This window comes from Miscanthus floridulus, chromosome 7 (assembly GCF_019320115.1).
Source record: "Miscanthus floridulus cultivar M001 chromosome 7, ASM1932011v1, whole genome shotgun sequence".
NCBI lineage: Eukaryota > Viridiplantae > Streptophyta > Magnoliopsida > Poales > Poaceae > Miscanthus > Miscanthus floridulus.
The window spans coordinates 120,760,325-120,776,825 of record NC_089586.1 but is presented as its reverse complement, the minus strand read 5'-3'; the positions used below and the strand labels follow the sequence as shown (position 1 = coordinate 120,776,825).

Below are 16,501 nucleotides of genomic sequence, written 5' to 3'. Positions count from 1 at the left end.
ACAAATATAAGTATCAATCAAGCCCTAAATAAGCAATCAATTATACAAAGATTGCTAACTTACATATTGGCTCTATGACAATGGCCTTGCGCGAGACGCCCCCCTAAAACATTTGACTGCATTTTCATGTAGCTCCTTCTCCTTGCTATCATTAGGGCCATGATTCCCAATTAAATAATCCTACACCATAACAGACTAGTCAATATTTATTTCATATCATCCGGACATAGAATTGATTGATGAAAACAAAAGATACTTACACCAACTTTCGAGAAGAAATAATGTTTGTAAGAATTCTTGGGGTTATTCTTATGAAATAACAACTTGCACAGAGCATTCACTACGAAGTAGTGAACATTTCCTTCAGGTTTAAGAGAGCTTGCAAAGACACTTAACTTAACAATCACATGCCCATAATCAATTACTGTAAGGCTAAAATAAGAATAAAATAACGTCCATTACATCTCTGCTAGCTGCAAATTGACAAAATTTAATCACCAATGTAGAAAAGAGAGGAGGAATTAAGCGAACATAACTTACTTCGAGTGCTCATTGCTATCTGCCATCCTCAAGACAATGCCATACAAGTCAGGTTCAAGTTTGGACACAGTAATCTTCGAGTGAGGCTTCACAAAAGGACTCAACTGATATTTGCTCGGTATGAAACCCCTCCTTGTACGGTGAACAGCAAGCTTTGCACTAGAAGAGCACCAAGGAACTTGGCTTGAAAATGAATCAGAGTCATTGGATAAACCATTGCTTCTCAAACCTTTTCCAGAACAGCCGCCAACAACTGAAACATCTGCAAGGTTTGCAACAGGTGTTGCAATATGTTCCTGCAAAACCAATAAACAACAAACACATCAAATTGTTCGAAAAGGACAGCAAAATACCATATTACATACAAACATATATAATATATCACAGTAGTTGATCAAATTCACCGTCAAACATACAAAATACAAACAATATGTATAGTTCCATTGTACACGCCATCAGACAAAGATTAAAAGTGTTCCACACATTTACATAAAATAATATATAGTCCCATTCAAATAATATACAGTCCCATTTGTTTTAATAATAAAAATTATATTGCTTTCCCCCAGGAGTGATTGCAGCTAGAGGCAGAGGACCAACTGGCTCGTCGTCGCTGTCAGAATATTCAGTAAAACGAACAGATTCCATACGAATACAGTCCTAGATAAAAAAACAGTATTAGTCGCCAAGAAATACCAGGAAATAAGATAACACATAAGATAAGACAGGCATAAAAATTCAAAATTTGAAGCTGAGGCAAAACAATAAACTCCATTCAAACAAAGATGCTTACATTTCCAACATTCTCATTTCTTTCGGCTTCAACAGGTTCCTCATTGCTCACATTAACACTTAAAGAAGATGGAATCTCACTCATCTTATTAACAAATGTCCAACCTTGAGATCCAGAGGCAAAGTTGAAGAAGAAGGTGCTCTCAGATTGAAGCTAAAAAAAGAACAAGTAGAACAAATATGAGTTAAACCTATGAAAACAAAACAAGGCTGCAAAGTTAACTGGAACAATAGCATTAACTACAACTTACATTTCCACGAAATCCATCATGCAATATATGAACACCTTGAGTCTCCTGTGAAGTAGATGATGGTTTAAACTGCACCTAATATTTGGAATTTAATTAACTTACTTGTAGCACCAACAAGTAAAGAGTATAGAAAATAATCAACACAATATAACAAGTCAATGGGGGAAAACTGATTCTTAGCTAAGAAGCACAATGTAAAAAGTCAATGAGGTGGCCTAAACCAAACAATTCAACAAGGACAAGATATAATTTTTTACTATCAAAGGACAATAGAGAAATTATCACGCCTGACTTGTAGTACAGATCGCCTGAACGACACAATTCAAAAAAGACAAGTGACAATTTTTTCTCTATGGAATCACAATAGACAAATGAGCTTGGCTGAACGATACAATTAAAAAAAGACAAGTGACAATTTCTATTTTTATGGAAACACAAAGGACAAAGGAGATCACCTAAACAGCACAATTCAACAATGACAAGGGATAATTTTTTTTCTAAGAAAGGACAAAAGACAAATTAGTTCGGCTGAACGACACAATTGAAAGAAAACAAGTAACAATTTGTTTTTTATGGAAAGATAATTGACAAATCACCTCACTTGAACTGCAAAATTCAACAAGGAAAAAATTATAAAAGATTCTCACCATGGAAAAGACTGCCTGAGACGCAGGAGCCTTGCGTAAATCAGTCCTGGGAACCAACTCAATTGGCTCAAAAGGTACTGAAGAAGAATTTGAACCAACAGGACGCCTCAGGCTAGGATCTTCAACAAAATTGCCTAGATCATCCTCATCTTCAAGTATTCGAAAAGGAGGGACACCGGGACTATTAAAGAACGGAGCCTTCTTAATAGGACCTTTCCATTTTCCTGATTAATCAACAAAAAAAATGTGGTCAACATAGCATCCAGCTAAAACGAACTTACAGGAGAAACTACAAATTTGGATGATTAAAGTCAGGGACATGAATAATCAAATACAAGTAAATCAAAACACTGCAAAAATAACAGAGGTCATAATTCATAAAGACAGGTTGCACAGTTCAAACACTATAATTGCATGAATACAAAGGTGCAATTTATTAATAAAAAGAATGCAACTTCCAAAACATAGGAACTAACCCTGAACATCCACAGCAGCAGCAGCATTTCCAACCAAATCAGCACTAGAACAATCTTGCGCCTTCTTTGCTGCATCAGAAGCATCACCAGATACAACACCGGTACAAAAATGCACAGACTTATCAACCAACGGTATAAAAATGCACACACTTTCATATATATCATAGATTTGGTAAACATTTATTATCAAAAGCGACACAAACCTGGGGCCTCATCGACCTTATCAATCAACGGGGCAGATGCAGCAGCTGATCTAGCTATCTCCACTTCATCAACGGTATGAGCCAAGGGGGTCGAAGCAGATTGCCTAGATGCTTTGCCTTGCTGCTACCTTTTACTTGGAGACTTAGAGGCCTGCTTTTTCGTTGGAGATTTAGAGGTCTGCGCTGTAGCTTCCTCGACAATAACTGGATCCTTTGATGTACTTCCCTTTCCATCTTTCTTGCGACTAATAGGGGACTTGGAAGTCTTTTTATATGCAACAAACCGAGTCCTCAAAGCCACACCGGTAGGAATAGGAGATGGAGATAAGTTCTTGTTCCTCTTGCTGGTCCTTGTACCTACAACACAACCAAAAATTATAAAAGTAAATACCCAAAAGATATATATTGCCACAATATGAAGAAATGAACTCTAATCCTGAAACTGTCTTACAGAAAATTAACATACCTTGAGATGATGGCACATTCGAATGGAGAACTTTAGTTAAAGGGGAAGATGCATTCACTGTCTTCTTCGCTTTCCTTGCACCTAATTCCACAAAAAAAATGAGCATAACAGTACAAGCAAGTACACAAGTTACTTAAATCCAAACAGTACCACGAGATGCTGAGTCTTGTGAACAGACAGTTCCAACTGATGGCGATGAAGTGTCTCTTTTCCTCTTCCCTTTCCTTGCAACTGACTCTGCAAATCAATAAATCCACAAACCAAGGATAAACAAGTCTTTCAATCCAAGCTCAAACAAATGAAATACAGAATTTAATTCAATGCAACAACAAATAAAAAAAGAACTTCAGGTACGTTGACCTGCTGGGTCCTGTGAACCAAGAATCTCAACAGATGGAGATGATGGATTTTGTTTCCTCTTCAAATTCCTTTCACCTGATTCTACAAAAAAAACAAATCACAAAGAAAGAAAATAAATTTTTTAGATAATAAAGAATCATTTCAATTCAATGCTAAAATAATAAAAAACCGTTCATCAAAAACAAATTGTACCATGAGCAGAAGAGTTGTTTGAGGAGATGATCTCAGTTGCCGGTGAAGTACAAAACTGAGTACCAACAACATCATCATACAGACCATCTGATTCGATCTTCTCTGTCACAGATGCTTCTTTAGTCTTAGTCTCATGTACAACCCCAGATGGATCAACTGCTCTGACAGCTGCATTACTTGGAGCACCAGCCACTCTTTCATCCAAACCATCTCGTGGAACAGTACCGTGACCTAGAGAAGGCGGACACAGGGCAGAGGCACCATAGTCAACATTATCATGTGCTAGAGAGGGCACCCTGGTACTAGACCTCGCAGCATCATGAGCACTAGCAACATTATGATGAACTCCATCATCAGGATTCTGAGCCTCAGCACGTGCATCATAACCAACACCAGGGTATGCACGATGCATGTACGTGAACATCTCGGCAACAAGAAGGTCAGGGCTACTGTAACCATGCTTTGCCTAATGATCTTCGTAAAGCCTACACACGTGTAATTTGTCCTGTATAGACAAGATAATAGTACAATGTCAACCATGTCAAAATTGAATTTACATGAACAGTCAGCAAAAAATAAATGACAAGGAACCCACATCTGCTAGAAGAAAATGACAATGCTTATCTAAAAGTTTAAGCAATGCTTTGGTAGCATCTTCCGGCAGGTATTCTCCTGCATAGCATGTGTCATCAATTGATTTCACCTGCACGAAACATATCCTAGCTCAGACAGTGATCTCAAAAATATATAAACTCAATACAAGACTAACAAGACTACACAACAAAACACAAGTATAAACGTATGTACTTTATCTCAATAACATCAGCAGCCATTCATATTATGAGTTCTACATATATAATTTACTATGGACATAAATGACAAAAGAGGGCACCACCTTGGACAAATCACAAACTGAAACAACATATTCAACATCTTCTACCAAGAACTTACCGGCCGCTTTCCATAAATGTCACCGCAAACATGATCAAAAGAAGAAAATTCTTGATCATGGACCCCTTCCAATGCTGGATCCTTGGCAGACTTCGGGGTAACCGATTACTCTCTCCAAAGTTGATGAAATCAAGATAGTAACCCTACAAAACATTTCAAACAACATCACTAAAATCAAATCCAGATCAAACACAAATGACAGAATAAATGAAGGCAGTAAGGAAAAAAAGACATACAGCAAGGAAATATCGACAACCCCCAATGGTGCTTCTTCTCTTCTTTTTGTAGTTCAAAATAGAAGAAAAAAATCCAATCATATACAAGCTTGGACCAGTTCCACCCCATGACCCTCTCCTTAGAAACATCAATCAAGGGGGGCAAATAAAAAGGGCTGGGAAGGGTGCTGGAATTTGCACAAAGGAACGTTGATAGTGCAACCACCATGAAGTACCGGAAAACATCATCATCACATAAGGTATCTCTAAGCAGCTTCTGGCCAAACGTCTTGATAAGGGGTAGAGAGGACTCTTTGATTGCTGAAAGGAACTGGCTCTTTGTGGATTCAGAATAAGCCTGCCTGATATCTTCACCTTCCATTGGGAGGCCCAAGAACAGATGGGCTGACAATGTAGATAAGGGGATTATTTTCCCTCCTACAAGAAAATCACTACAGTTCAAGTCCAACTGATCAGTGATCCATTGAATAAATCCCTTAGGTGCCGAACAACCATCATACTACAGTAAGATGCCAAATCCACGATCCCTGACTATGCCCTTCTTACGATCATCCAACTGGGCTATAATTTCACAAAAATACTTGTTGAACTTGCTCCCTGCTCTCTGAGAAGTGCTTCTAGTACCAGTCGCTCTCCCTCTACCCCTCCCTCTCACAGACCTGGTACTCTGAAAACCAATGCAACAAACACACACATTAAACAACTTAGTCTATTCAGTCCACTTGAAGCACAACAAATAATAAACATAAGACAGAATGTACCGTTCCAGCACGTGTCTGGACACCACGCTAACTTGTTTTCCCTTTAGAGTCAACAAACTTTGCAAACTAAAAAAGACAGGATGAGAATCAAACAATCAGAGAAAAATAGACTAAGTTCCGCAAATACCCCTGCAAAGGCCTCTTGCAGATGCTGGAACGTCTTCACCATTGATCATGCATCATAACCCCCATCAACTTGGGTATTTGAGTCCTTAAAAAACCAAACAATCCATATCAGACAAAATATTTCACAATATAGCTTCCAAAATCAGCATCAACTGCACATAAAAACTTAGTACCTCTAGCTCATTCAGATCATCAGAGCTCGATTCATACTCATCCTCGTTACTATCATAAACATGATCTTCATCCTCCATGGCTACACAACTAGCAAACTGTGATTATGAAATCAGTGACAACTTCAATAATGCAGCTTTGCATACGCAAGCAAAATAAAGACACAGTAACAACAAAACTCTATATAAGGACTACTGCAAATGGAGGTTCACATAAAACCAAACAGGTACTTAACATCAACCCAATCCTCACATTACAAGGTTCACATAAGACAACTGCAACAATACTACATATAAGGGATAATACTACATATGCTGAAAACTATAATTGCAGTGCCCTATAAGTGCAATTTACATTATCAGTAATTGCAAATTGTGAAACTCAATCTAAAATTTGCCTTATTTTCATCAGCAGTAGGTAATAATACTAACAGATAACTTCAATGCAGGACATTTTTTATTTTAGGGCAAACTAACTAACTCCAAACTAGAGTTCAGAGAGGACACACATAATAAGTATGAACAATGATATCTCAAGCATATGGATACAAGTATACAACACAAGCACAAGCATACAATGCATACAAGGGTAACACTGAACCCTGAACCACACTAGTCTAGAGTAAAGGCACAAGTATATAATAGTGGCTACCATAGCAGGTTGCTGGGTTCAGACATATCTAAACCTTTGAACCCCAAAGAACTAAACCTTAATTTGCAATCAGACTGATCAAAATAGCGAACAACTCCCTACCAAAAGCTTCTTAAAGGAACAGAATATGACCACAAAAGTAATAACACAGAACATGACCAATAAAGGGCAGCTCACTTTACTTAGATTCAAGCAGCATTTTAGAACCCGGTTTATGTGTGTGATATCACAAATATCTTATAGATTCACTATACTTCCAGGAACAGGACTGAAGATATGTATGACACCTCAGAAGAAAACTATGATCTCAGTACAGTTGAAGGGATCAACAAGTGGCAACAAGCACTCCAGAAGATGACTCAAATGAACCAGGTAATAGTTAAATTCACATAAGGTAATGGCCATCCATTGTTCAATTGGATACATGGTACACAGAATCTAACCGAGAAACACAGAAAACAAATCCACGCCACCTGCTAACAATCCAAACAAAAACCCATCCAACTCCAAATCTACGCTGCAAAATCAAAGGGGATGCGCACCAACCACCGCAGCACTCACCACAAACGTCAGCGAGCTACCAACAGAGAGGCACAATGACAGCTAATCCAACAAACCCTAATCCACACCAACGGTGCGATAAACCCTCTGAATCCACACACCACCAAACCCTAACATGAGCCCATCCAATCGAAATCACCAGATCCACACCACCAAATCGCAACCAAAATGGGTCAAAATAAAGGGAAGAGGGAGCCGTACTACCTGCTGACCTCCGCCGCAATGCACCCTTCGAATCAAAAAGCGAGGAAGAAGACCGAGCAGACCTACGCCGTCGTCGTCGCCGTCGCCTTCGGCGTCGCCAAGGAGGAGGGAGAGAAAGGGAGAGGAAGCGAAATGGACAGGAGTGGACCGAGTGGAGCGGAGACTTCTCGGCAGGCGCGACGATCCGAAAGTGAACAGTAAAGTGGGTCCCACATGTCAGCGACGGAGCGGGTGGAAAACAGTCCGCACAAGCGCGCCGTCGATGCCCCATCCGACGGAGGACAAATCGTGTGTTTTCTCCAACAGAAACACGCGAGTGTCCTTTAGCAATACCGTTTTTTTTAGTTTTTTTCTCACCACATTTTATATATCAGCGTAACTCAAATTTTAGAGCATCAGCTAACCGCGTGACTTTCTCGGTACGCACGGCGGCACCTGCATGCCTCCACTGCCCGCACGAACCAGGCACGGGACACGACCACCCTGGCCCACGACCGCTTGGAAGCCTTCAACAGTATCATCGCGTGTGTTGAGAGTGCAAGATCCGACGGCTATTAAATCGAGTGAGGCGAGCCAAAAAAATCATCCGAGGCTCTGTTTAGTTCCAAAAAATTTTCACTGTCACATTGAATCTTGCGGCACATGAAGTACTAAATGTAGACGAAAAACAAAACTAATTGCACAGTTGGGTGAGAAATCACGAGACGAAACTTTCGAACCTAATTAATCCATAATTAGACACTAATTGCCAAATACAAACGAAAGTATTGCAGTAGCCAAAACCAAAAAATTTCGGCAACTAAATGCGCCCCGAGTGACATGCTGATTTACCGAACCAGAAACCCTCCAAAGGAAGTAGGTGTGAGGTTGAAAGCCTGAACCTGGCTACGCATCATCTCCATTTTGCAGTTAACAGTCGTTGACAGAATCTGCTTATCTGCAAGTTGTAGTAATGGAAGCCGGCTTTGCTGTCAGTGTACTATTAGTATTAGTGAACACCGCAATGTGTACTCCTAATTTTGGGCTCATACGAAGAATATCAACCAGTCCGTTCTTCGTTGGGATTTGGGATATCAAGAACTAATCAAAACCACATTGCACTATTAAATCTTCCCAGTGATTGAACTGATGCCAACTGAAATAAGTAAAGTTTGATGCAATCAGATCAATATGGCGTAGCTGAAAAATAAAATTATGACGCAGACAATTATATAGAAAAATGGCAGTTGTACCACACGTTCACAATAGAAGCAACAGTGTTCAAAAGTTGTTTGTCAGTTTACACAGTTCTTCAGTTTCATGCTTTTATCTAATCTTGTATTAAAGGCATCTAATCCTTTTATCAAAACTGAACTCTACACCGGAGTTGCATATCAGCAGATGCCTTGCTATCTACAGGGATCATCAGCTCTCCGTTTGTCCAGTATCTCACTGATTGATACACTATCCGCTACTGTTCTTCCTTCTCGATAACGGCGGCCTCGTAGATCTTGGCCAAGTTTGGGACTTTGACAAGAAACGGCCTGATGAACTTGGCCACGAAATCCTCCTCCGTGATGGCCGCAATATTGTTGAAGTCCCTGCCGCGCCACAGCCGCCGCGCCTGCAGCACCCTCATCACCTGGAACCGCGGCACGAGCCGCCCCTCCAGGTCGTACCTCAGCAGCGCCGGGAAGCTGGCGACGCGCTCCGCGTCCATCCCGACCTCCGTGGTCAGGAACTCCCAGTTCCTCCGGATCCGCTCCGCGGAGACCGTCAGCAGCGTCGGCATCTTCGCAGCCGCCGTCTTCACCTGCGCCTCCGTCCACCCGAGCTCGTCCCTGAAGAAAGCGGCCTTCCAGGCGAGCCGCTCCGGAGTGGCGCTGAATGCCGCGATGATCGCGTCCTTGAACGCCCGCGTCTTGCGCGGCACGCCGAACTCATCGGCGCGGGCCAGAACGGTGTCGACCTCGTCCGGGCTCGCGACAAGCAGCTTGGAGCAGTAGGAGATGGCGAACCAGCCGACGTCGCCATCCGTGAGGGTGCCTTCCTCTTGGAGCAGCGCGATGGTGGACTTGACCGTCCGGAGGTCGGCGGTGAGGAGGCCCGGGTTGCCCTTGAGCGCGGCGACTAGCTTGTCGACGCGACCACGCAGATACGGGAGCCAGAACTGGACACTGGGGACGAGCGCGCGTGAGCGGAACGCGGCCGCGCCGCAGCGCACGACGAAAAGGCCCATCTGGTACGTGGTGAACCCGAGCGCGCGGAGCTCGTCCGCGCGCGGCGCGAGCGTCCTTGGCACGCTGCAGGTGAGTATCGTCGGGTCGCGGGCCACTGCGACGGCAATGAGCGGCGGGGAGAGCTCGAGCGCGTCGGCGAGGAAGGCGAGCACGGTGTCGGGCTTCGAGGAAGACCTGATGGCGGAGAGCTCCGGCGCCACTCGCGCGGCCACGTTGGGGTAGAGGTTGCACCTGTTCACGAGGTAGTCTTCGACGGAGAAGGACGAGGGGGCGGTGGCGTCGGCGGACGCGGCGGTGGAAGCCGAGGTGGGGGCGTTGCTGGTGCAGGGGAGGGGGCGGAAACGGGATGGGGACGGCGAGGGGGAGTATGGCAGCGCCGGCGAGGGGAGGACTGGACGCCCCGGGAGGAGGAGCATCGCGGCGACGCCGGCGTGACGCTACCGCGTCGAGATGAGCCCGGGCAGGGGGCTACGGGAATCGGATAGGTGGTGCCTGTGGCTGACAGGTGCGGCGCGGAGATTACCTGCGACGGTAACTGACGAACTGACAATCGTTCAAGCACTATCCGAAGCAAGTTTTACGTTCTCTTCCTTTTCATCCAGGCCTCTTCCCCCCCTTAGGCCCACGACCCGTGGGCCTTAAATGAAAACGTTCTCTTCTTTAAATCCGGGCCTGCGCAAGTTGAGGCCATGAATGAAAAAAACTGGCGCCTCCTTCTCCATCCTTCTGTCTCCCTAGTGGAGGGCGAGCCGGCCCTTGCCGCCGCCGACGTATTTTTTTTTCGTGCCTCCTTGACGAAGCCGAGCCGGCATCTTCTGCGACACCGGTCAGGCCACCACTCCTTTGCTTTGCGGTCCAGCGTCTGAGATGATCAAGCCGTCACAACCTGCAAGCAATAACGCGCCGCCGCACACTTCACACGGCCAGGAAGTTTCGCCGCCTCAGGCCCCCGCACCATGACGCTGCCGATGGAAGCCAGCGCCACTAGGAGTATCACCGTGACGTGGAGAACACGGTCCCGGCGAGATCGCGTCTGCCATAGCCAGAGAGCGCCATCGCACGTGAAGACCCAACCGACCTCAATGTCCATCTGCCGCTCCTGCCGTTGTCCGGTCGTTGGTGAGCCTCCCTGCATCTTCCCTTTGTCTCTCTGACTCATCGCCTCATGTTCGTTTTCTGCTCATCCGTCCGTCATGCCAGCCTTCCATGCCAAGTGCATGCACCGCCTCATGTGGGAAGTCCGATGCTACTTTGCGTGTCGCCTTGCTGCTGCTGGCCTGGAGAGTAGAAGCTGCCGCCATGAAAATGATGTTTGCCTACCAGGAACGTACGAACTAGAAGCTGCAAGACGTGCTCCGGGGCAGGTCCCTTCTATAGTTCTATCTTCCATGCATGTTACTTTCTATCTTCCATGTACGTTGCTTTCAGTTAATCAACCCTGTTTTGTTAAACTCTGCAGTGTGTGTCATGCCGTGTTCTATCTAATAACCCTTGATTAGAATAATAGATGCTATCCTCCTATAGTCCTAATAACATACATCTTTGATCAAACGTTTCATCCTTTTATTAGTAACGTTTCGGTCTCTTCTTATGTGGTGAGTGGTGACATCATGACTAATCTCTCATGCTGCAGTGAGACTGAGCTTTGAACTGGTTTGACACGAGAAAAACATCGAGGCATGGAATTTTTTGAACGAGTCAAGTATTTGTGAAAATAATTTGATCTTCGTTATCTTGGTTTAGCTTGATAAATAACTATATAATGATTATTAATAAAAAATAATGCTTGATCGATTTTTAAATTGAATAAATGCTAACTAATTTGAGCCGTCATCACATGCTTGCTACGTTGTGGATGGAATAGGACATCAGATCGCCGGTTAAACAATGGGCAAGAGGCAGGTGACCAAGTTTTGATCCCCAACAAAGCACCGCCAACATGACATTAATGGGTTGGTTGCTTCCTTGCTTCTCTTATTTAATTTCTGCATTATTAGCTATCACCAGGAGGATGACGTAGGGCTCACCATTGCTTCAATTATTTGTAATGCTAAATGGTTTGGCATATTAATTATTAGGAGTTGATTTCGTTGAATCTCTGCAACCAGGTGGTTGCTTCAGATGTGAGTTGTTGTTCACCAGGCTACCGAGTGAAGATTGTGATTTGGAAAAAGCAACAATACTACCGGTAATCTATATGTTACTGACCCGTGGAATGATTAAAAAAATAATGCTTGATTGATTTCTTATTTAATAAATACTAACTAATTTGTAATGGTTTTCAGACGAGCCACCATCATATTCTTGCTATGCGTTGTGGATGGAACGGGACATCAGATCGCCGGTTAAACAAGGGGCAAGAGGCAGGTGACTGAGTTTTGGTCCCCAGCAAAGCACCGCCAACATGATATAATATAGGGTTGGTTGCTTCCTTTCTTCTCTTGTTTAATTTCTCACCAGGAGGATGACGTAGGGCTGGCCATTGCTTCGATTATTTGTAACGACATATTAATTATCCGGAGCTGATTTCATGGAAACTCTGCAACTAGGTGGTTGCATCAGATGTGAGTTGTCATTCATGAGGTTACGAGTGAAGATTGTGATTGGGCGAAAACAACAATACTACCAGTAATCTATATGTTTCTAACCTGTGGTTTATATATGTTTTAAGTCTTTGATTTTATGCAAGAAACGACAGCTATTCGAAGCATGATAATTTGGACTGCGTTGAACATGCAAGGCTATGTAGGAGAGAAATATACTCTATGTTGTGTTGTATCAATAGTTTGCATTACATTAATAAAGAAAAAACGTTCACAATTATAGAAAATGCATCTTGAAAATATTATGTTAAATTGACCGTTCGTCATACCATGATTTGATATATATTTATTAGACTATTAATAAATTTATGGTTTGATAACTTTTATTAGTCTATATATTTATTTTAAGATCTAAGTCCAATATTTGTATTCTTTATATATATATATATATATATATATATATATATATAGCTATGATATATATTGCCCTGGGTGCTGAATAATAATCAGTACCCTAGCCCGCCCGACGCACCCGCTCCGACCCCGAGCCACCCAATCGGTGGGCGCTGGTCCGTCATCCCCCTCTTTTTTTTCTTGTACTGCACCCACCACCGTTTTTTATTTATTAATTAATAATAATTTTATTTTTTGGTTCCACTTTTAGATCATGGGAGACGCCGGTTTCTTCGCACAAACCTAGATCGCCACCACCGCAGCAGCACGAGCCCAGCTCGCCGCCGCACGGCCTGAGCTCGCCCCCGCCCCCGTCCCCATCCCCGTCCCCGCCGCACGACCTCAGCTCGCCGCCGCCCCTGCTCCCTTGTTCGGCGCCGGTGAGCCCGCTACACCTGGGCCCGCGGCTGCTACCCATCTTGTTGCCTCGAGCTGGCAGCAGTGTCTTCTCGTCTCCACCTCTTCACCTTGTTCCAATCCCTATGTTGAGTGAATCTGCGGCGGTGGTAGCGCCTTATCCGCAGCTACCATGCCTGAGGGATTCGGCGTCGGCGGCGTCCTCGCCATACTTGAGGATTCGGCGTCGTATCCACGGCATCCACAGCGTCCGTCGACAGAGCCCCTCTGCTTTGATTCGGTGGCGGCGGCGGCGGCCTCACCTAATCCGCAGCCTCATAGAACGCTGCCCATGGTGGATCAATTTCAGGCGACGCCATCGGCATCATCTCCTTCAGGCGTGCAACGCGACGATCGTACGAGCAGAATCGCTCACCCCAACCATTCCGTGGTATGGTACCCATCCATCCAGACTCACATTCGATGCCCCAATTTTGGTCCCTTTTAATGTTGGGGATGGGGATCTGACTTTACCCTGTTGTGTGTAGATCGAAGACCCTAAAGAAGATTGTCTGATTCTGATATTTTTTGCTCATGGATCTGGAATATATTTGCACGAAGATGCAATGCAAAACAGCAGTATAGCACTGCTGCAGCAACACGGCATTATCTCATCTGCCATTAAATGGATCTATGGTCTGCTCCCCTGGGTAATTCTCTTTCTTCCTTGTTGCACGAATTGAGCCTGACGGCTGTTTAGCTTACTAGATATAGCTTATTTGTGTCTATCATTTACAGATTACTGTAAGGGACCTTTTTGCCTAATATTTTTCTTACCAGTTCAGTTATGCATCTTACTCGTTTTTTATTTTCACAGTCAACATTTCTGACACCTGTCCACCTGTCCAGTTTTCTATTCTTCTTTTGCTTGTTTAATCTAATGGGTTGCTAGTGTGTTATTCATGTTGTTGTTATCTCCTAACTATCCTCTGTTTTCTCGCGCTTTCTATTTTTAGAATAAAGAATCATACATACAATAGTAATTTGCTCTTTAATCAATCCAGTTCACTAATCTTTCTAAAATAAGTAAACATCTCAGAGCCATGGAATTATTGCTTAAGCAGCACTGTAATGATAGGAAAGGTTATAAATAAATCTGAACTTACCTTTGTCATGCAAATATAATAGTTAGCCTTCATTTGTTCATCACTACTTTTCCTTTCCGGTCCCTCCAATTTTGATTTATCATGTTCTTTCAATGCCTTTCTTTTTCTATATGCAATGCCGAATATCTAGAAGCCATTTCTGTGTATGCCTGTGGTGTTAGAGCCTTCAGTGGTGGACTGGTTGTTGTTTGGGACAACTATTTCGGAAACATTGGTGTGTAATCTATATGCGCCCTGTGTTCTTGTTGTATTGAAGATAATTCCTTTTTTTCCTTATTTGTACAATTTGTGGTACCCTAATGGTACTTACCCTCTATTTTCACTTTTTATGCTCTGTTTTTGGACGCGCAATGCCCGGTTGCTGGGCTGCCACATCTTGATTGCACACATGTCGAATGCCAAGCTTGCCTTACTCAGATGGAGTCCTCCGGTACGTCAGGTCCCCTATACTCGCCTTAATCCCTTTCTCGTGCATCTTGTAAATTTAAGCTAGCCTTAATCCATTTCTCGTGCATCTTGTAAATTTAAGCTATTGATAGTTGAAATGCGGTATTCTAAATAGATTCTTACTCAATGCCTTCAGTTTCGGGTTGGAGTTGGTCGATAAGATGCCTAACAACCCAAAAAGGGTTGTATTTGAGAGCATATAACAATGTTCAGTACATGATTGCAATTTTTAGTGGCCTTTTTTATGTTTAGGAGCTGCTTTCCTCTCTAGGTCTAGAATGTTAATGTGATGATTCCGCATTTAGGTACGAGGTTCCTTTACAACCAGAGGTTACCCTCCTAACCAGGTCGACCTTCTGCGCCGGCTCCACAGAACAGAGGTGCAAAGGGGATTATGGCTGTACTATAATGTTAATCTCTTGCAATCTGGAATTAGTATTTTCAAAATGACCTGACAAAATTATAGACATTCATTTACAGCTAATCTAAGCTTGAGTATGGTTTTTTTTCTAAAAATTATATGTATATGAACTGATGTCTTGACACAGAATTAGAGAACAAATTAACATACATGTATTTCAAATTTTGCTTGCCCAAATTTTGTGGCCAACCGTAGTTGAAGTGCTCGCTTCACTTCCAAGCCAATGGGTACTCAACATTATTTTTCACTGATTCAAGATGTTTCCTTGCAAGTCACGATCTTATGAACCTTTTAGCTTTTTGGTTTATACTGACTCTGCGTGTATTTTATTGTTCTTGATCCAGAGGCTAGAGAAGATTTCTGTGCTGACAATTGCTAATTTGCTACACATATTTTTTTTCAGAACTAAACCTGAGGTGCCACTTGAATAATACTTGCAAATTCAAAGCTATTTTTCCTTGCAACTATCTATCATATTCCACTGAGTCAGATTAGCAGCTTATTTACATGCAAATTATGCCTTCGTCTTAATCTTGCCTAGCATTTTAGTATCTCCCATTGAGCTTTCTGTATACCCAAATTAAATGTGCTCATGTATCTGACTTTTAAATTTGAGTATATTTCAATGAACATATATGTTGTAACATAACCTGTGTTTCCTCTTGGCCAGTCATACAAATTTGGTGGGAAAATAGACAACATAGCGGTTGGTAGGATGATGGAGGAAATCGGTCAGGACTCAACAGGGAGGAGGACAGAATGAAGCAGGGAAGTGTAGCGGAGGACATGCAGCAGCCCTCCCTCAACTAACAGTCGGTCACGCGAGCAGGCGACATGGTATAGTGAAGTGCGGGACACAAAGGTGGATGTTAGTGACATAGGAGTTAAGGAATTAAATTTCTCAAGGAACTAGAATCCACTCTGCGACTTACCACTGAGAGTTATTCATCTGTCCGGCTCCCTCGTCCAGAGGTGTCCTCGACATGATCAAGCTGTGGAGTTTTTTATTTATTTATTTTTTATATGAATCAAGCTGTGGAATTCATAAAGCATCTCCTTTCTTGCCTCTTTGCTATAGATTTTTTGTTCAAGTTGTCCCAAAGAGTAGGCCTACAGATTCTTTGTAACTATGATAGACGAAATAGTACTATTTTTGATTTGCAGCATAGACTATTATTGTTGACAAGATATGTTTGTATTGATCAAATTGAAATACTATTTATAGTTTACATAATTAATTGTTATTTTTGACAAGTAATTCATTATAGGGAACCTGGTATATAGCAATAAAATATGGCCAAATATATGCATCCCTGGAGGCCTAGCGA

General features: G+C 42.8%; 1 protein-coding gene and 1 long non-coding RNA gene across 2 annotated transcripts; one reads left to right on the top strand and one right to left on the bottom strand.

Moving 5' to 3' along the window:
• Window positions 1-8,828: 8,828 nt before the first annotated feature.
• On the bottom strand, window positions 8,829-10,338 carry LOC136464508 (uncharacterized). The gene has a single exon (XM_066463452.1). The coding sequence runs from the start codon at window positions 10,221-10,223 to the stop codon at window positions 9,039-9,041; it is 1,185 nt and encodes a 394-aa protein (XP_066319549.1). The 5' UTR covers window positions 10,224-10,338; the 3' UTR covers window positions 8,829-9,038.
• Window positions 10,339-12,904: 2,566 nt separating this feature from the next.
• On the top strand, window positions 12,905-16,239 carry LOC136467757 (uncharacterized). The gene is made up of 4 exons (XR_010761626.1): window positions 12,905-12,919; window positions 13,015-13,590; window positions 13,688-14,735; window positions 15,844-16,239. It is a non-coding gene; the product is annotated as an uncharacterized lncRNA (long non-coding RNA).
• The last annotated feature ends 262 nt before the right edge of the window (window positions 16,240-16,501 follow it).

Coding starts and splice junctions, on each gene's coding strand:
- LOC136464508 (XM_066463452.1), bottom strand. CDS start 10,223: ATGCTCCTCCTCCCGGGGCGTCCAGTCCTCCCCTCGCCGGCGCTGCCA.